The sequence below is a fragment of the Cebus imitator genome, unplaced genomic scaffold (genome assembly GCF_001604975.1).
Source record: "Cebus imitator isolate Cc_AM_T3 unplaced genomic scaffold, Cebus_imitator-1.0 Scaffold501, whole genome shotgun sequence".
Lineage (NCBI taxonomy): Eukaryota > Metazoa > Chordata > Mammalia > Primates > Cebidae > Cebus > Cebus imitator.
In genome coordinates this window covers 18724-40457 of record NW_016107816.1, presented here as the reverse complement: position 1 = coordinate 40457, position 21734 = coordinate 18724, and the positions used below count along the sequence as shown (strand labels likewise).

General features: G+C 33.1%; 1 protein-coding gene, 1 long non-coding RNA gene and 1 other non-coding gene across 4 annotated transcripts in view; 1 reads left to right on the top strand and 2 right to left on the bottom strand.

Moving 5' to 3' along the window:
• MNS1 (meiosis specific nuclear structural 1) overlaps nt 1-20652 on the top strand; it is a 28727-nt gene extending 8075 nt beyond the window's left edge. Inside the window, exons 4-10 of one of the 2 annotated variants that reach the window (XM_017513768.2) lie at nt 7333-7435; nt 9510-9739; nt 10321-10537; nt 10638-10745; nt 16785-17042; nt 18013-18138; nt 20230-20652. In XM_017513768.2, the coding sequence (XP_017369257.1) occupies nt 7333-7435; nt 9510-9739; nt 10321-10537; nt 10638-10745; nt 16785-17042; nt 18013-18138; nt 20230-20322 (1135 nt within the window). In that variant the 3' untranslated portion in view covers nt 20323-20652. The remainder of the gene's footprint in view (nt 1-7332; nt 7436-9509; nt 9740-10320; nt 10538-10637; nt 10746-16784; nt 17043-18012; nt 18139-20229) is intronic. The other variant, XM_037733215.1, reaches the window with a different exon arrangement.
• On the bottom strand, nt 69-208 carry LOC119468834. Its single transcript, XR_005197606.1, has one exon. It is a non-coding gene; the product is annotated as a U4 spliceosomal RNA (small nuclear RNA).
• Nucleotides 18871-21099, bottom strand: LOC108292708. Its single transcript, XR_001820387.2, has 2 exons — nt 21007-21099; nt 18871-19054 (listed from the first exon to the last, which is right to left on the bottom strand). It is a non-coding gene; the product is annotated as an uncharacterized LOC108292708 (long non-coding RNA).
• Nucleotides 21100-21734: the final 635 nt, after the last annotated feature.

The window sequence follows — 21734 nt, the reverse complement described above, 5'->3', positions numbered from 1 at the left end:
GTATCTTGGTTTCTCTAAATTTCATTTATTTAGTCTTTATCTTTAAACTCTTTATTTTTTAAATTCAGTCTCCGTGGAGACTGTCAAAAATTGCCAATGCCGACTATATTGCAAGTCTTCATGGTAGGGTATTGGGAAAAGTTTTGAATTAGCAATAATTGCTCCCCAGATTAACCTCATTGGCTATGATATTGCCACGCGCAAAGCTATCTTTAATTCTTATGTAATTCTTAGCGCACCTGAAAGTGAATTTTGTTTGTATCATTTCACTTAGTTAATGTTTTGCCTGGAAATACTTACTGCTTTAAGGCCTATAAATATTTATTTGAGAAAAGACTTTTTATTTATGGAAGTGTTAATATTTACAGTGAAAAATAAGTATCAGTCCCCTTGTTCTTTCCTTTACACATAAATTTTAAAGTGACCTCTTATAAAAAATGAATTTCTAGTCTTAAGAGAAACCTTAGGTAATGACTAGTTTAATTTTATACCTCTACATAAATTTTCTATAGTATTTCTGGAATGACTGTTGAGCCTGTGTTTCAGTACCTCTAGTTACTGCAGGAGGAACTTTTTAAAAATTTAGTCTTTTTAAAAATTGTACTTTAGGTTCTGGGGTACATGTGCAGATCATGCAGGACTGTTGCATAGGTACATACATGGCAAAGTGGTTTGCTGCCTCTGCCCCTGTCACCTATATCTGGAATTTCTCCCCATGTTATCCCTCCCCAACCTCCCTACCCCCCACAGTCCCTCTCTTATCCCCCACCCCCGCCGCAACAGACCCCAGTGTGTGACGCTCCCCTCCCTGTGTTTGTGTGTTCTCATTGTTCAACACCCACCTGTAAGTGAGATCATGCAGTGTTTGATTTTCTGTTCTTGTGTCAGTTTGCTGAGAATGATGGTTTCCAGATTCATACATGTGCCTACAAAGGACACAAACTTGTCATTTTTTTTTTATGGCTGCAATAGTATACCATGGTGTATATGTGCCACATTTTCCTTGTCCAGTCTATCACTGATGGGCATTTGGGCTGGTTCCAGGTCTTTGCTATTGTAAACAGTGCCACAATAAACATACGTGTCCATGTGTCTTTATAAAGAATGATTTGTAATCCTTTGGGTATATACCCAGTAATGGGATTGCTGGGTCAAATGGAATTTCTATTTCTAGATCCTTGAAGAATTGCCACACTGTCTTCCACAATGGTTGAACTAATTTACACTCCCACCAACAGTGTGAAAGTGTTCCTATTTCTCCACATCCTTTCCAGCATCTGTTGTCTCCAGATTTTTTGATGATCGCCATTCTAACTGGTATCTCAGTGTGGTTTTGATTTGCATTTCTCTAATGACCAGTGATGAGGAGCATTTTTTCATGTTTGTTGCCCTCATATATGTCTTCTTTTGAAAAGTGTCTGTTCATATCCTTTGCCCACTTTTGAATGGGTTTGTTTGTTTTTTTCTTGTAAATCTGTTTTGCATTTTTGTAGATTCTGGATATTAGCCCTTTGTCAGATGGGTAGATTGCAAAAATTTTTTCCCATTCTGTTGGTTACCATTTCACTCTTATGATTGTTTCTTTTGCTGTACAGAAGCTCTGGAGTTTAATTAGATCCCATTTGTCTATTTGGCTTTTGTTTTCAGTGCTTTTGGTGTTTTAGTCATGAAGTCTTCGCCTATGCCTAAGTCCTGAATGTTTTTGCCTAGGTTTTCTTCTAGGGTTTTTATGATGTTAGGTCTTATGTTTAAGTCTTTAATCCATATGGAGTTAATTTTAGTGTAAGGTGTCAGGAAGGGGTCCAGTTTCTGCTTTCTACACATGGCTAGCCAGTTTTCCTAGCACCATTTATTAAACAGGGAATCATTTCCCCATTGCTTCTTTTTGTCAGGTTTGTCAAAAGATCAGATGGTTGTAGATGTGTGGTGTTGCCTCCGAGACCTCTGTTCTGTTCCATTGGTCTATATCTCTGTTTTGGTACCAGTACCATGCTGTTTTGATTACTGTAGTCTTGTAGTGTAGTTTAAAGTCAGGTAGCATGATGCCTCCAGTTTTGTTCTTTTTGCTTAGGATTGTCTTGGCTATGTGGGCTGTCTTTTGGTTCCATTTGAAGTTTAAGGTGGATTTTTCCACTTCTGTAAAAAAGGTCATTGGTAGCTTGATTAATGTTAAATAATCTTTTGCCCCATATTGTTTTAAAATTAATTTCTCTGTAACTTCATGGATCTGTCTTATTTAGGATGTCCTTCCATACATATGAACCCACAAAATGTTTTCTTCTGTAAGTAAACTATCCCTTGTTCCTTCAGCTGTTTCTTATATAACCTGGCTTTAAGTTTATTCACTATCCTTGTTTTTTTTTTTTGATGACAGTTTAAATTATTAATGTTCCTTAATTTCCCCCACACTTCTGTATAATACTCCAGCAAAGACTGTCAGGTACTCCAAATGATAGGACAGTATTCTAGAATGTTTCTTGATCCTGCCTAAGGTTGAATTTTGGGGAACAGCCTTGTCACACTGTTAATTAAAACTCAGGGACAAGTAAATGTCCATCATGTACTTATGTAGAATATATTGGAAATTTACTTTGATAGTCGTTGCATTTTATCTTAATTGAGCAGGACATCTATAGAATATTATAGTAACCATGGATGAGGGATTTTGAACCTTGTTAAATTATATTAATATGTTTGGCAAATGTTTCCACGTTTATTTTTCTGGCTCCACAACTCTAATCGGACTCTCTAAGATTACCGATTCTTAGAAAAGAAATTTAGAATTACTGCTAAAATCTGCATATTGTTCTAGTCTCAGACTCTCTTTTTGGATCCTAATTCTTCAGTAATTTTTAGCTATGACTCATAGCTTTTAGCATCTGAAGATAAAATATTTCTTATCTCTAATTCACTGAAAACAAGAATTAAATAGAAGAGTTTTCACTTTTAGCAATTGCAGATTAGATTTTTCAGATAAATGTTCCTCCTGAGAAAATAAAGTCTGGGAAAAGTATAAAATTAAGATCTGTGAAAGGCAGAAATCCAGAATGTGAGCCTGGTATTTGTATCGGCATTTCCTCTAGAGGTTTCTGCTGATTCTCCAAAATGGCTGAGAGTTGAGTGAAGCAGAGCTTGGCCAATAAACACATGGTATTATGTTCAACAGTGTTCTACAAGCTGTACACTTAAGATTTGTACACTTTAGTGTATGTTTTACTTCAGTAATATAGAATTAGATTTTATTGGACACAGATGAAGGGATAATCTGAACAGGTTCTAGAAAATATTCAGAATAAAACATAGGGAGACAAAAGGATAGAAAAATACAGATGAGAATTTAAAAGAGATATGGGCTATGGTAGAAAATTCTAGCAGATGTAGTAATATAACTTTAGTCCTGGTAGTAGAGGTGAAAGAGGGTAATATAGAAGCATTATTTGAGGAGATGCTGCTCAGGAATTTTTAGAAAATTATAAGTAATGAAAACTGTATCTTCACTCATCCTAATAAGACTTTTAAAATCCAAAAGTAATAGAAAATCATAAAAAAATAAAAGCAGCCAGAACCAAGAAGACTTTTACCTCCAAAGAGGCAGCAGTAAGAAGTACGAGTGAATCTTGAATAGGAACAGTAGAAATTAGAAGATAGAAGATTTACATGGGTACAAAAAAGAAAAAGTAGAATGAATAAGACCTAGTATTTGACAGCACAACAGGGTGACTATAGTTGATAATAATTTCATTGGACATTTAAAAATATCTAAAATAGTATAATTGGATTGTTTGTAATACAAAGGATAAATGCTTGAGGAGACGGATATACTCCATTTTCCCTGATGTGATTATTATGCATTGCATGCCTATATAAAAACATCTCATGCACCCCATAATTATATACAGATATATACTGTGGTGTACTCACAAAAATTAAAAGGAAAAAAGTGCTTGAGTATATACAAAAAATTTACAACTCACCCAGAATTTTGTACTTCGTAAAATTTTTTTTCAAACTAAAAGTCATTCAGTTGAGTACTCTTTCACGTAGAGTATGCTTCCTCTCCGCAGTGTCAGAATTGCTAAGAATTTTTTTGTTTTGTGCACAAGCCATACTAAAATTTTGACTGCCATGCAGAAATGGACCATATTTCAAATTGGTATATTCATGTGCAAACTGGCAGGTCTAAATTCAGGGAACTGTTTGCTCTGGTGCTTAAAATGTATCCCGATTAATTAAAAATCACCTATTTTAAGATCAAGCTTTTTTTACTGTAAAAGAGATTTTTTTAAAATGCATGGTATATTTTTTAAATCTTTGAAGTTTATTTTGAAAATATTTGTTTGATTTCAGAAATCATAAGACTCTTGTTAATTGATTTTTAAGCACATGGTTTTGTAATCCAAGAAAGTACTTAAAAGATACTTTACCTTTGCTGTTTTTAACTGGAGTTGGGAAACTTACTGTTTATTTTTAGGAATCCTATTTTAAAGTATGGCACTAAACAATTAATAGTTATATAATTAATTGCCCAACCAATTAAATGCATTTATTACATAGTTAACACATACTTTTATGAAAGTAAAAACAAGTACCTCATATATCATTTATATATAAGTTCAGCTAAACTATTTCAAAGAAAAGGCAGAGACAGTTTTTCCTTATTGATACTATTACCATTACCTTGCTAATACCACTACAGTTATGTTCTGAACTGATAAGCTGTTAATTCGCAAACTAAAATAGATGAGATGAATTAAAAGAACACAAAATAACATTTTCTGAGAAGCAAAAACAGAAGAGTGATCATTAGTAATATTGCATTAAAGGGAATTCTAGCAGTTCTTCATTAGGTATTAATAGAAGAAGAAAAAAATGAATCCAAGTTTAATTTCAGAATTGCAAGAGGTAAATGTGTAGTAAATTTAGGTGAAATCTGAATGCATAAAACATTTATTATGTCTTTTGGGATTTAAAATATGTAGAGAGTTAAAAATATGACAAAAATGAGACAGGAAGTAAATGAAGTTAAAGTCCAGAATCTTTCCTTGTCAAATAATAATGATAAATTTATTCAACTGGAAACAAACATGCTGTAATATCTATAATAAAAATTTGGAATAGAAAAAATAACTGACTAGTAGAGAATAAAACATGATAATAGGAATTGATGACTCTGAAAAAGTCATGCAAAAAAGAATTAACATAATAGGCATGAGGCTGCTATCTTAGAAAGTCCTTCTTGTAAGTTTGGTCCTTGGCTGGTGTCTGGAAACTAAGTTTTTGAGAAGGCCAAGATGGGTGGATAACCAGAGGTCAGGAGTTTGAGACCATCCTAGCCAACAGGGTATAACTCTGTCTGTATTCAAAATACAAAAAATTAACTGGATGTGGTGGCACATACCTGTAGTCCCAGCTGCTCAGGAGGCTGAGGCAGTAGAAACACATGAACCTGGGTGGTGGAGGTTGCAGTGAGCCAAGATCACGCTATTGCACTCCAGCGTAAGTAACAGAGTGAGACTCTGTCTCCAAAAAATAAAATAAAATAATCTACAAGTAAGTAAGAATTAATAAAGCATTCTACCACGACAGCATATGCACTCATATGTTAATTGCTGTGCTATTCTTAATAGCAAAGACATGGAATCAACTCAGGTGCCCATCAGTGGGAGATTGGATAAAGAAAATATGGTACATATTACCATGGAATACTCTACAGCCATAAAAAGAATGAAATTATATCTTTTGCAGAAACATGGATGGAGCAGGAGGATGTTATCCTAAACAAATTAACACAGTAAACAGAAAACTAAATACTGCATATTCTCATTTATAGGTAGGGGCTAAACATTGAGCACACAGACATACGTGGGAACAACAGACACTGTGGACTATGAGAGGGTAGAGGAGGAGTGGGTTAAAAAACAATCTATTTGGTTCTGTGCTCACTACCTGGTGACTCCAAACATCAGTATTACACAATATTCCCATGTAACAAGTCTGCACAGGTACCTCCAATATCTAACAGTTGAAATAAATAATGAAATTAAAATAAAAACCACTTTAGAAGACAGTTTGGCAGCTTCTTAAAAAGCTGAACATGCTTCTACTGTATGACCTAATCTTTCCACTCTGAGGTATTTATCCAAAAGCATATGACCACAAACAGCTGGTACTCAAATTTCTATGGCAGCTTTATTTGCAATGTCCACATTTGAAACAACTCAAATGTCCATCAACATGTGAATAGATAAGCAATCTGAGTGGCTATCTATAATCTAAAATAATATCCTGCAATAAAAAGGAGTAAGCAATTAATATATGCAATAAATGGATGTATTTCAAAATATTCTGATTGAAAGAAGCCAGAGAAAAGCAGTACCTGCTATATGATTCCATTTATATGAATTCTAGGAAATTCATACTGCCTAAAGTGACAAAAAATTAGTTTGCCTCAGGATAAGTGCATACATAAAGGGGTGGAAGAGAGGTACCACAGGTTTATAAGGAAACGATTGGGATGTGTTCATGACCTCGATTGCGGTGAAAGTTTCACAGGTGCATACATATGTCAAAACTTACCAAACTGTATCCTTTAAACATGTTAAGTTTATTGAATATTGTACATCAATAAAACTGAAAACTAGAAAATAGTAAATTCAGTGATATTGGATATAAAGTTAGTATGTAAACATTAATTGTATTTCTGTAAATGATCAACAATTAGAAAATGATATTTGAAAAATAATCTTTACAAGAACATAACAAATACCTAATGAAAAGTATAAAACTACTTTATCAAAATAAAACACAGATATAAACATTATTGATAGACTTTTTAAAAACCTAAATAATTAGAAGGATATACTATGTTTATTGAAGACTCAGTAAAGTTATTAGTACACTCCAAATTGATTTATGAATTCAGTACAACATAGCCAGTTTTGTTTATCTTGAAGTCTGACAAGCTAATTCTAAAATATATATGGAAATGAAGAGTACCAAGAATGGCTAAGACAGTGTTTAAAAGATGACCGAAACTGGAGACTTATCCAGAATATGAAAATATTATAATTTACTGTAGTTGAGATAGTATGGTATTGACATAGGATAAGCAAATAGATGAAATAGAACAGAGCAGCAATCCTTTTCAACCAGAAAATGTAAGCCCTCATGCCCTAACGGCATTCATTAAATGTAATGAATTATCTTTCCTATGAGTATCAAATAATACCCCCTGTATCTTCTCTGTGTGAAAACTAAAAATACAGTCATTCAGTTTTCTGTGAGGTTTTAGTTCTCTTAATGGTCCTAAAATTTAAATTTTTTTTTTAACAGCATTGAGCTCAGAGAATTGGAGAAGAAATTAAAAGCAGCTTATATGAATAAAGAAAGGGCAGCTCAGATTGCTGAAAAGGATGCCATTAAATATGAACAAATGGTAATAATGTTTCTGGTCATTATGTTTTTAGCTTCATTAAAAAATGAAAATTAGACTTGTTTCTTTAAAAATTGTTTATATTCTACAAATAATTTACACTGCTAGATTTCTTAAATGTTTGTAAATTTTCAGATCCTTAAGATGTAGGAAATCCTGGGTGATTTCATTTTTATTATTAGAGCCTTTAAGAAGCACAGGCTGCTGCTTAGAATGACCAGCTATATTCAGTAACTCCCAGCATTCTTTATGGTCTCTAACTGATTATTCATTGACAAACTAGTACAGTACAAATTGTTAAATGTTACTAAATTTTTAATTTTTTAAATGTTTTTAAGAGTAAATGACTTGATAATTTTATGTAGGAAGCTTTCTTGTTTTCTGATAATTTTATGTAGGAAACTTTCCTGTTTTATAAAAGCCATTTCTTTTTCTCATGTTCTCTGCTTTTATCCCCCTTGCTAACTCCTGACATGCTACCAAGTTGAGGATTAGAGTTACTCTTGGGCCAAGGAGTCTCGGGCATACTTACTAGGAGTGTTATGCTGTATAAATATAAAATAGGGTTTATTGAATTAACAGTTAATTAAAAGCCAGGTGCACATCATCCCTTGAGCTCTCATTATCACACAGAAGGGCCAGACAATTATATATGAATGTATATATACACATATCTATTGTTTATGTCAACATAAACATATGTACACATACTTACACATCCACACTTAGAGGGGTGATACCAAAATGCTTAACCAGGGCAGTGCAATATGGGTATCAATTAAGAATAGTTGCCATAAATGACACATATATATATGTGTATTATGTGTGTACATTTGTGTTAATATAGAAAATGTCTAGCGGGTACGCAACATGCTGTTAACAGGAATACCTTTAGCTGTGGCAGGTGATAAGAGAAGGTGCAGAGACTTCATTTTCTAAGCCACATAGTTCTGTCCCTTGAAAAATAAAGTGGCACAAACAATATCCTATTTGTCCAGTGGTTTGCAGTTTTAATGATCCTCGTAGTTCAGATTATTCAAGGTAGTTGTAGACATTTTAATCTGACTCCTAAGAGAATTGCTGCTATTTTCTAAATAAAAATTGATCCACAAAATGAAAGCCGAATACTCCTAGGACTGGACTAGGTGTTGGGATATGTAAGTACTGTTTTTGGCTTTTTCTCTGAGCCTTAGTTTTCTTATCTGTAAAAGGAGAACATTGTTTTTTATTGGTGTGTGGTAATCTACACAGAAATGTTATTGTCATCTCATCCCATTTTTAAATAAAGAATTTAGTACAGCATTTACAAAGAAGATAATTAGAAAAATTTTTGGTTAATTCATATTATCAGAGTATTTGTTAAAGGCTTCAGTGACGTCAGGAATGACATTTAGTATTCATATTTTAATCTATTTACTCCTTATGTTTGATTCCATCATTTGGGATGTGATCATAAAGGTAAAGGATAGTTTAAAAAAGTGCCTCAATATATTTCATTTAAAACTTACTTTATTAAATCTTTTGAAAAATACTCAAAAGAATTAAGGGGTTTAACCCATCCAAGAAGGAAGACTGTCTTTTGACAACGGGAATGGTCTTGAGTGAATTAAAAGCTGCAGAAAATAGGCACAGTAGCATCTGTGATTCTTTTCCGTTAAATGGCCTTAAAATAAATCAGAAAGGGGAAACTTCAAGGGCCAATGGCAGGAAAGAAAGTTTAAGATAGAAGAAACTTGAGTTGCTCAAAGCCACTTAATAGCAGACCTGTAAGAAAAAGTTAGTACCATCTTTAAATAGCAGCTGATAAACAGTGAAGCTAAAAATGGTGAAAATTGTCTAGATGAATTTACAAATAAAATAATGAGATAATGACTGCTTTAGCAGGTTTGACTCATTATTCACACTCTTCAGGTAATAATAACTTACTTTTGTTTTTTACCTAGACAGATGAAAACATTTATGTATCAGACTTTATAATATTCAATAATGTTGGTGTAAAATATACCAATTTTTACACCAAATCTGAATACTGTGTTCTGATTTGAAAATGGAAAAATGAATTTTGTTTTAATAACAGAAACGTGATGCCAAAATAGCCAAAACCATGATGGAAGAACACGAGAGAATAATAAAGGAAGAGAATGCTGCAGAAGACAAACGAACCAAAGTGAAAGCACAATACTATCTTGACTTAGAGAAACAACTTGAAGAACAAGAAAAAAAAAAGCAGGAAGCTTACGAGCAGTTGCTAAAAGAGAAACTCATGATTGATGAAATTGTTAGGAAGATCTATGAAGAAGATCAGTTGTAAGTTCATCATAACTTTCTCACATACTTAAATGTTTACTTTAGATTTAGCATAGGTTTGTTGTGAGGAGCTAAAGCACCTAGAACAGTGCCTAATACATAGTAAGTTCTCAGTAAATATTAGCTATGATCACATAAATCGGAACCAACTCCTTGTCATCTCTGTTAGTATAATTAATAAATGAATTATCTGATGATTAATAAATGCTTAAGTCACTAAATGACCTAAACCTTTGTTTTTCTTATATATGCTTATATCATTTGTCAGAGGACATGTATTCTGATGAATTTTTTTGCGGACAACTTAAGTGTAGAGTGCTGCAAAGCTCATGTTAACAGATTGTAGCCTTTATGAAATAAGATGCATAAAACTTCATTAATAGGTTAGAGGAGATGCATCATAGTATTTTACCCAAAGAAAAATTCATGTATTTAGCACATAGTAGGCATTCAAAATGTTTGTTGTATGCACGAATGAAAAAACGATAGCATTTTTCTGTACACTATTAACAAAATGAAATTACTTTTTTATAGTTTATTGTTTATGTTACTACAAATCTGTGCTTGTTATTGCTTTTTAGGGAAAAACAACATAAGTTAGAAAAAACAAATGCATTGCGAAGGTATATAGAAGAGTTTCAGAAAGAGCAGGCTCTCTGGAGAAAAAAGAAACGTGAGGAGATGGAAGAAGAAAACAGAAAAATCATAGAGTTTGCTAACATGCAGCAGCAAAGAGAAGAAGATCGGATGGCAAAAGTTCAAGAAAATGAGGAGAAAAGGCTACAGCGTCAGAATGCGGTATTAAAATAATCACTTCTTTAACACTAGTAAAATTCTGAAATATTAGTTATAGAATTTGGGTCCTATGAACATTTATGTTTTTTTAAAAATTTAATAGTTGACACAAAAATTGGAAGAAATGCTGCGGCAACGTGAGGATCTGGAACAAGTGAGACAAGAATTATACCAGGAAGAACAAGCTGAAATATATAAGAGGAAGCTAAAAGTAAGTTTCAGAAATGGAAAGAATGATTAACATAAAGAAGAATATAATTTTGAGATGAAACAGAAGAGAGAGTACATTTAAATCCAATGATACTGGTAATTACACTATATGTCAATGGTATACTACATTTATAAGACAAATTTTCAAGCTGGCTGAAAAGATAAACTCAGGCATCAATTTGTAAACTGTATCATAAAAAGCATCATGCACCTATGTAGTCTGTAATCACAATTTAAATATGAAGACATATAGTTTAAAAGCAAAAGGATGGTGAAAGGATATATAACATGCAGACACTATCCAAAAGCAAGTGGGAGTATGATATGTTAATATGGGACAAAGTCAACTTTAGGACAAGCAATTCATGATGATAATACAGTAAATTCATCTAGAAGATGTAATAGTACTAAAGGTGTGTGAACCTAAATAATAAAGCTTCACAATACATGAAGCAAAACTGACAAAAACTGAAAGGAGAAATAGGCAAATCCACAATCAGAGTTCAAGGTTTTTTTTGTTTTTTTTTCTTTCCAACTTTTACTTTAGGTTCAGCAGGTACATGTGCTGGTTTGTTAGAGGGGTAAATTAGTGTGTCATGGGGGTTTGGTGTACACATTATTTTGTTACCCAGGTAATCAGCATAGTACTCGATAGGTAGTTTATTGATCCTCTCCCTTCCCCCATCTCCACCCTCAAGTAGGCCCCAGTGTCTGTTTTCCTTCTTTGTGTCCATTTGTACTCAATATTTAGCTCTTATAGGTGAAGACATGTGGTATTTGGTTTTCTATCCCTGCATTAATTAGCATAGGCTATTGACCTCCAGCTCCATTCAAGTCGATGCAAAGGGTGTGATTTTGTTCTTTTTTATGACTGTGTAGTGTTCTGCGGTGTATATGTACCACATTTCTTTATCCAGTCCACCATTGGTGGGCATCTAGGTGGATTCCGTATCTTTGCTATTGTGAATAGTGCTGCTATAAACATACACAAGCATGTGTCTTTATGGTAGAATAATTTATATTCCTTTGGGTATATACCCAGCAATGGGGTTGCTGTGTCAAATGGTAATGCTGTTTTCATTCTTTGAGGAATCACCACACTGCTTTCCGCAATGTTTGAACTAGTTTATACTCCCACCAACAGTATATAAGCATTCCTTTTTCTCCACAACCTTGCCAGCATCCATTATTTTTTGACGTTTTAATAGTAGCCATTCTGACTGATGTGAGATAGTATCTCATTGTGGTTTTGATTTGCATTTCTCTAATGATTAGTGTCTTTGAGCATTTTTTCATATGCTTGTTGACTACATATATGTTGTCTTTGAGAGCTGTCGATTCATGTCCTTAGCCTATTTTTAATAGGGTTATTTTTTGTTAATTTGTTTACATTCCGTAGAGATTCTGGATATTAGACCTTTGTCAGATGCATAGTTTGCAAATATTTTTTCCCATTCTGTAGGCTGTCTGTTGATAATTGTGTTTGCTGTGAAGAAACTCTTTAATTAGGTCTCACTTAGTCTGTTGATAATTGCGTTTGCTGTGAAAAACTCTTTAGTTTAATTAGGTCCTACTTGTCAATTTTTGTTTCTGTTACAATTGCTTTTGGAGTCTTCATCATGAAATCTTTGCCAGATCCTATGTCCAGAATGGTATTTCGATGCACAGTTCTCATTAATCTATAGATGAAGTAGTCAGAACCACAGGATATAGTGTTGAAAGCAGTATCTTCACCTGGCGTTTAGAGAATACTCCACCCAACAACAGCAGAATACAAATTCCATTCAAACATGGAACATTCACCAAAATAGATAATCTTATAGTACATAAATGAAGTCTCAGTAAGTTTTCAAGGTTTTAATTAATACCAGATATGTTTTCTGACTACAGTGGAATTAAAAATCAGTAATGAAAATTTACGTGCAGAATCCTTAAATATATTATAATTAAACAATATATTTCTAAATAAGCAATGAGAAAAGGGGAATAAATTATAATAGGAACTAGAAAAATATTTCACACTAAATGATTTTAAAAAAAAGCATACCAAAATATGTGACGTGCAGTTAATGCAGAGCTTAGAGGAAAGTTTGTATCTTTAAATGCATATATTAGAAAAAAGAATGGTTAAAAATTAATGACCCTATGTCTGCCCAAATACTTACAGAAATGTTTATGCAGCATTATTCATAATAGTCAAAAAGTAGAACTAACCCAAAAGTAGAAATAACCCAAATGTCTGATGAATGGATAAAAAAATATATCCATGTAATAGAATGTTATTTCAGCTATAAAAAGAATGACAGACTGATTATGCTAAAACATGGATGAACCTTTAATTATATATTAATTAAAAAGTAAGTGCCTCAAGAATGTTATATAAATGATATCAAACAATATGTAACTTTTTGGAGTTGGCTTTTTTTATTCAGCATAATTTCCTGGAAATTCATCCAAGTTGTTGCTTGTATTGATAATTTGTTCCTTTTTATTGCTGAGTAACATTCCATGGGTATGTATGTACCAATTTATTTTACCATTCGCCCAGTAAAGGTCATTTGGATTGTTTCCAATATTTGGCTCTGATGAGTAAATCTGCTATAAGCATTCAGGTGTACGTTTTTGTGTAAACATCAATTTTCATTTCTCTGCGATAAATGCTCAAGAGTACATTAGCTTAGTTTTGTGTAAATTACATGTTAGCTGTGTAACAGACTGCCAAAGAGATTTCTAGAACAGCTGTAGCATTTAATATTCCCATCAGAAATGTATGAGTTATGCCTTCTCTCTGCATTCTCACCAGCATTTGGTGTTGCCACCATTTTTAAATTTTTTTCTCCTCTGTCCTCAGAAACTCAAGTTTTTTTAAAGCCACTTTTAAATATCCATGTAGTGATATCTTGTAGTTTTATTTTGCATTTTCCATTTTTATTTTGTATCTTCCTGATGACTAATGATTCTGAACATCTTTTCATATGTTTATTTGCCATCCTCTTCAATGTAAGATCCTCTTTGATGAAATAGTTCTTCATTCTTTTGCTTTGATTCTCTAATTGGGTTGTTTGTTCATTCATTGTTGGATTTTGAGAGTTCTTCATATATTCTAGATAACTAGTCCTTTGTCAGGTGGGTGGTTTGCAAATATTTTCTCTTAGTCTGTAACTTTGTCTCATACCTTTAGCATGGTTTTTCTTAGAGTAAGTGTTTTCCATTTCTTTGAAATTCAGTTTATCAATTTTTCCTTTTATAGATAATGATTTGGTGTCAACTCTAGAAACTCTTTGCCTAGTTCCTTAAGAATTTCTCCTTTTTTTTCTGTAAGGTTTTTTTTTCTTGCTTTTCCATTTTCCATTTCAGTTTGTGATATGTTTTAATTTTTGGTACAAAAACGATGAGACTTAAGTCAAATACAGATTTTGCCATTGGATGTCCAGTTGTTCCACACCATCAGTTGAAATGGTTGCTTCTCCAACATTGAATTGCTTTTGCATCCTTCTTAAAATACAGTTGGGGATATTTGTGTGAGTCTATTCCTGGGGTCTCTGTTTTTTTTTCTGATGGTGTATGTATCCATCCTTCCACCAATACTACACGGTTTTGAATACTGCAGCTATAGAATAAGTCTTAAAACACTTTTTTTTTTTTTTTTAAGCTATTCTAGTTCTTTTGCCTTTCTGTATGAATTTTAGAATACTCGTGTCTCTATAAATAATTTTGCTGGGAATTTGATAGGAATTGCATTAAATTTGAGTATCAGTTTGTGGAGAATTGATAAATGCACTAGAGATTAAGTTCATGAAAACAATTTGGCTGTCCCTTTATTTAGATCTTTGAGTTTTTTCAACAGGATTCTATAGTTTTCAGCATATGAATCCTCTGTGTGTTTTGTTATGTCTAAGTATTTCATTTTTTGAGCGATTGTAAATTGTAAATGGAATGTTAGGTTTAATTTTGGTGTCTACATACTCATTGCTAGTGAATAGATATTTTTATGTTTACCTTGAATCTCACAACCTTGCTGAAATCACTTGTTAGCTGTAGAAATTTTTTTCTCTACATAGTCAGGCATGTCTTCTGCCCATAGGTAGAGGCTGTTTCTTACTTTCTGATCTGTATATACTTTTTATTTCCTTTTCTTGCTTTACATGCTAGCTAAAATTTCCAGCACCACTGGCTAGTGCTATGTTGAATAAGAGTGATGAGGGTAGTCATCACCTTTCCTTCTTGATGATCTTAAGGGGAAGCATTCAGTTTTTCACCATTAACTATAATGTTAATTACAGGTTTTTTTGTAGGTGTTCTTTATCAAGTTGAGGAAGTCTTCTTCTTTACCTGTTTCTCTGAGGGCTTCTTATCATGAAGGAGTGTTAAATTTTGTTAAATGCTTTTTTCTATTGATATGATTATGTCCTTTTTCTTCTTTAACCTAGTATATTACACTGATTTTCTTTTAGTATTGAACCAGCCTTGCATCCCTATAATAAACTCTACTTGGTCATGGTTTATACTTCTTTTAATGTGTGATCTATTTTCTAATACCGTGTTAAGGATTTGTGCATCCATGTATGCGAGGAATATTGTTCTATATTTTTTTTTTATGTTGGTAGTGGGGTAATTCTATCTTCATGAAATGAATGGGGAAATGTTTCCTCCTCTTCAGTTTTCTGGAAGAGATTATGTAGAATTGGTGTTAATTCTTTAAATGTTTGATGGAATTTTCCAGTGAAACCATACTGACTTGGAGTTTTATTTTCAGGGAATTTTAAGTTATTAATTCACTCTCCTTAATAGTGATAGGACTATTCAAATTACCTTATTTCATATTTGGTGAGTTTTGGTAGCTTTTGTTTCTCAAGGGAGTGATCCATTTCATCTAAGTTGCCACATTTATGTATGTATAAAAATTTGTAGTGTTCCTCTGTTATCCTTTTGATGTCTCTAGGGTCTGTAGTGATGTCCTGTGTTTTATTCCTGATATTGGTAGTTTGTTTATTCATTCATTTTTTTTTTCTTGGCCAGCCTTGTTAAAGGTTTGTCCATTTCACTGATTTTTTTTTTTTTTAAAGAGCCAGTCTTTTGTTTCACTGATAATTGTCTGTTTTCTATTTTTAATTCCATTGATTTCTACATTTTTTTGGATTTTCTTCTGTTTATTTTGGGTTTACTTTGCAGTTCTTTTTATAGGTTTCGAAGTGGAAGCTTAGATTATTGATTTCAGACTTTCCCCACATCCATGCGCTTAGTGCTATATATGCATTTTTCCTAAATGTATGCATTTAGTGCTTTAAATGTCTTTCAGTATTGCTTAAGCAGCATCTTACAAATTTTGCTCCCTCATTTTTATTAACTACAATGTATTCATTTTCCTTGGCATTCCCTCTTTGATTTAGAGGTGAGTGACCATTGTAAAATTATCTTTTTTGGTATGTATGAAATTTTTCATTATAAAATGTTCAGAAAATAAAAGCTTACATAGAGGAAAGGACTTAACTGATCCAAGTAAATTTGAATTTCCCTAAAGAAGTACTGATTGTCATTGGTAGATAATTGTTTTTTAAATTTTAGAGAATTTTGGAGAATGAAGGGACTATTAGAAGACTGGAGACAGGTAAATGCGGGTTTGATTTTGAGGAGGAAGTTGGAAACTGAAAAATACTTATCTGTGGTTTGGACAGCTGTTTTAAGCAAGACTCTAGAATGACTGATATTTACCATAGACCACAGATTAATAAACTTAGGTGTCCAAAAAATTTTTTCTGATCAGCTCTTTTCAAAGCAGTTACGGGTTAATTCTGAGAAACAAGATGATAAACATGAATTAAAATTTGTTCATGAGTAACAGAAAACCCAAAGGTAAACATGTTCTTTATCCAGCTACTTTTAAAGGGATGGGGGAAGTGTGGTATCGTGAAAAACCTTTTTCAGTTTGCATTATTTCATATTATAATACTAAATTTAACCAAACTCTATCACTCTTTCTTTATAAATCTGGTATAAGGAAGTGGTTCCTAAATTAACTTTTAGCTGTATTGTTGTTTAGGAAGAAGCAGAAGAGAAACTGAGAAAGCAAAAAGAGATGAAGCAAGATTTTGAAGAACAAATAGCCTTGAAGGAATTAGTGCTACAGGCTGCAAAAGAGGAAGAGGAGAACTTTAGAAAAACCATGCTAGCTAAATTTGCTGAGGATGATCGAATAGAATTAATGAATGCTCAGAAACAAAGAATGAAGCAGCTGGAACACAGGAGGGCTGTGGAAAAACTTATTGAAGAGCGTCGCAAACAATTCCTTGCAGACAAAGTAAGAAAAAGTTGTGGGGTTTTTTGGGTCATTATCATTAAACAGCAATTAGCTCATCTATCATCCACTAAACATTTACTGAGAAGCTTTACATGCCAGACAATGTTAGATAAATGTTTACTAGTATACTAGAAAATTCTGAGCATTTATGCTTCTAAAAAATATTTATTGATGTTTTCTATGTACCAAACACTGGTTAAATACTGAGAACATAAAAGGTAAGTAAAACTTAAGTCCATGCTATCTATGAATTTATGATCTTGGTTAAGAAAAATATATAAAAAGTAATTATAAATATGTCATATACATGATAGGTTATAGAGCTGTGGTCCCCTTTAAAAGGAATGGATGAATTAAGATAGAATGAGGTTTGAATGCAAGTACAGTTTCAAATTAACAGTGGCTTAGTAGATAGTTCACTGTTGTGTCACACAGCTCAAGTCATTTTTTCCATATGGCCCAGAATTTTGATGTAATTATTTAAGAGTAGTCAAGAGCTCTTTCCTAAGAAATACTAATAGAACTCTCATGCCTCATATCATCTTTTAAAAGATATATACCTATATATGAAAATATTTATCCTTCAGATAACTTTGATCTTCTTTATTCAGTATTTTGTATTTGTTTGTTTTACACTGTAAACTCTTCAGCATCTGGCATATGGTAAGTATTCAGCAAATATTTACTGTATTAGGCAGTCACTCCGTTGAATATTTTTTCCCTTGGTAATGAAGATACTTGCCTGAAAGTATTTGTTTGCCCATTTTAAAGGAATAATGATAGTAAAAAGATATACAGATAAGTATACAGACATAAAATATATATTTTAAAATATATATTATCTAGAATCTTTTTAAGTGTCATAAATATTTCATCAGTTTTATCAAATTCATTGCATGAGTAGTTTATTTGAAAACTTCATAAGAGATTAATGTAGTTTGTGGTGACAAAATTTGATTTGCATTTCCAGCAACGTGAACTGGAAGAGTGGCAGTTGCAGCAAAGGCGGCAAGGATTTATTAATGCAATTATTGAAGAAGAAAGACTGAAACTTCTCAAAGAGCATGCTACAAACTTACTAGGCTATCTCCCTAAAGTAAGTGAGATTTATCTCAAGTTGTAATCTTCATGACCTCTAATAGTGAAAAAAACTATGGTATTTGGATTTCAGAGGGCCTAGGTTTTGCTCACTTCTTGCTCTGTTACGAAGCAGCAGTGGGATCCTGGCCGGGCACTGACCCTCTCTGGGCCCATTTCACTCTGTCTAAAATGAGCGAGTTGGTCTTGGCACATTATGAGCTTTTTAAATTGAATTTGTATTTTATTAGTTATTTTATCACCCAGGCTGGCATACAGTGGCATGATCTCGGCTCACTGCAACCTCTGCCTCCTAGATTCAGGTGATTCTCCTGCTTCCTGGGTTCAGACCATTCTCCTGCTTAAGCCTCCCGAGTAGCTGGGATCACAGGCGTTTGCCACCAAACCCAGCTAATTTTGTATTTTTAGTAGAGACAGGGTTTCACCATGTTGGCCAGGTTGGTCTCAAGCTCCTGACCTCAGGTGATCCACCTTCTGTGGCCTCCCGAAGTGCTGGGATTACAGGCCTGAGCCACCATGCTTGGCCTGAATTTGTATTTTAGAGGCCCTTTTCTTTTCTTTTAGTATAGGAAATCTAAAGCTACTCTAGAACAACTGTAATACTTACATGCCAAAGATTATATTTGAAAACATCGTAATTGGTAACACCAGTAACAGGCATGTGCTTGAACTGAGTTTGAGACATATCTGCTTTATAGTAGGAAGTATAACTAGTTAAACTTGATTTTTTAAATTCTAGAAGATAGTGAATTTTAATGTATACCCGACACACGTCGTGACTGCAAATAAAATAATAACTGGCTGGGCACAGTGATTCATGCCTATAATCCCAGCACTTTGGGAGGCTGAGGCAGGAGGATCGCTTGAGCCCAGGAGTTGAAGACCACCATGGGCAACATAGGGAGATTGCATCACTACAAAAAAAATAAAATAAAATGTAGTAATGCATGCCTGTATTCCCAGCTACACTGGAGGTTGAGGTGGGAGGATTGCTTGATCTGGAAACCTAAGGCTGCAGTGACCCATGATCTTGCCACTGCACTCCAGCCTGGGCAACAGAGTGAGACCCTGTCTCAAAAAAATGTTTGATAGGCTACATAAACATCTAGACTCATATAGGATCACCATCTTTCAGCTATAGAAATGCCATTTCATATTTTATTCAGTAAAATCAAGTGCATATTTTATATTCAGTCTCGTGCTAAGGAAGGAAAAAGATAAATATATAGGTAATTATTGTCTGGTCACAGGACTTGATAGTCTAAATTGGTTAGACAGGATTAAGGAATACAAAATTATGTGTTAATGATAAAATCCATATGTAATTACTAAATTTCATAAATTATAAATTCTAGGAATGTCTTTGGGATTTGATATTTTCATAGGTGAAATAATTGTGGAGGCAGGAGGAGGGATTAATAAACCTGATACCCAAAAATGGCCATTATCCTTTAGGTCCTAATGGCCCCAAATGTTCTCAGTTAGTTATCCTTAAAATTCTTTAGCTTGCAAGATAAGTAAATAATTTTGTTTTAAAGAACCTTTTGTTGTATACTGTAGAAGAAAAGAAAAATGTAAGAGTGAAGAATTCCAAAGGGTTTGCTTAAATGGCTTAACTCTAAACCTTGATTCTTTTCTGCAAGATTGATTGTTTAGCCATAGAACTGAGGCATAAAGAACTGATCCCATGTATAAGTCTATCGATGCTCTCTTATATTATAAAGCTATTTTAAGCGACGGGTAGGTTACAGTATAGATTAAGTTCCTTCCTGTCTAGGTAATCCAAGCAGAAGTACTTAGGCAAGCCAAGCGCAGTAGAACTTGTAGAAGAGCTCAGCTTCCTATGACAATCTCCCACAGGAGAACTGATAAATCAGAAAATTGGGCCAGTCTAAGAATATTCAATATATATGTCAAGTCACTTTTTGGAAAGGATTGATTTTTTATTTAAAAGTTTCATTAATCTGTTGAATAGATTTCATTACCTTGGAGGTAACTAACTTTACTAACATCATGTCTTTGTCAGTCTTAAAAACATTTAGTGAAATATTCTGGTACAAAAGTAACCCACAAAATATTTTTCTTGTAGGGAGTATTTAAAAAAGAGGATGATATTGATCTGCTTGGTGAAGAGTTTAGGAAAGCGTATCAGCAAAGAAGTGAAATTTGTGAAGAGAAATGATATCATCAAAATTGGGTAAATTTTGTATGTTACCACTAGATGTCAGCATAACTTTTGTTTTATAGTTCAGTGGCACTAGGTATCCATTGTCTATTTGGATTTTGTAAATCATCACTGAATTTCATAACTTGTAAAGAATTATCAGATAAAAATCAAACTGTTATTTTTGTATTGATAATTTGAAATTACAGCATTCCAGAGGATTGTTTGCATCCCCATCCTTATTTAGCTATACTAACATACAATTCTCTACACAGTGAACTAACTTCTGTGTTTTGGAACTTTACTTGATTTGGCCAGGGAAATAAATGTTTGGAATTTTGTTATAAAGCATCTTTTTCGTTCTACTGTAAGGGAAGAGAACTGTAAATGAAAAGAATGAAGAATTTTATTATCTAATTGTCACATTAAGTAAGAACTTAGAAAACAAACTCAAAAGAACATAAAAGGTCATAAGATAGCGAGTCAGAAGTTAAATTTTTGTTGCTTTGTTTTAAAAATTTTTTCTAATAACTACATATCAGAATAATGCATCAGTTTTGTATCTCTCAAATCTAAACAGGGAATTCTTTGAAATTATTTCAATTTCATAATCCCAGAACTTCATTTCTTAAGAATAAAAATAATTCAAACCATTAGAGCAAGTAAAATGGGTATCCGTCACATACTGTCATAGAGACTCACTTAAGTGTAGATCACTTATTTATTTCCCCATTCCATTCAAGTGCTTTCATAAATTCCTCCTCAGTGAAAGACAGCATCTTGGCAGCTTCAAAATGCATCTGATAAAAAAAAAAAAATCAGTATTGTCTGATTTAAAAGAGTAGGCCACCAAACAACAGGAAATTTGTAAAAATGTGTGAGTAATATATTGTCAGCATGTAATTTCTGTTGTAGTAACGTACACTCTTAATTCCAATAAGCATGATACTTAAAATGGTAATTACATTCAAGGACCAACCTATAAAAGACTTTGTTCCCAACAGTAGTATTTAACCAACTTACTTTTAGGGTAATTCAGTGATACTGTAATAACTGACCTTTGCAAAGAAGGAAAGTGTCAGAACTATGAACTTTTAGAGAAAGCAGCAATAGTGGTTTGGAAGCAGTCAGTCCCCTAAGATAATAGTCATTCTTTAGTTTGGTACCTTCTGTAGTTGAGAAGTACCTATACTGTATTTTCCAGTCCCATTTTCTACAATAATTTACTTACGTAAAAATATCCACTAGCTTAGATGACACATCATACATACGAAATCTAACATATATAGTGAGATTTATGTATATATAATGCATTTTTGTATGAAGTTTGGTGCCTAAAGATGTCAAAAATTAAACATACCTAAAGTGAAAAATGCTAAATTTTTTAGTAAGAAAGGTACAAATAGTATGATTTAACTTTAATGACAGAC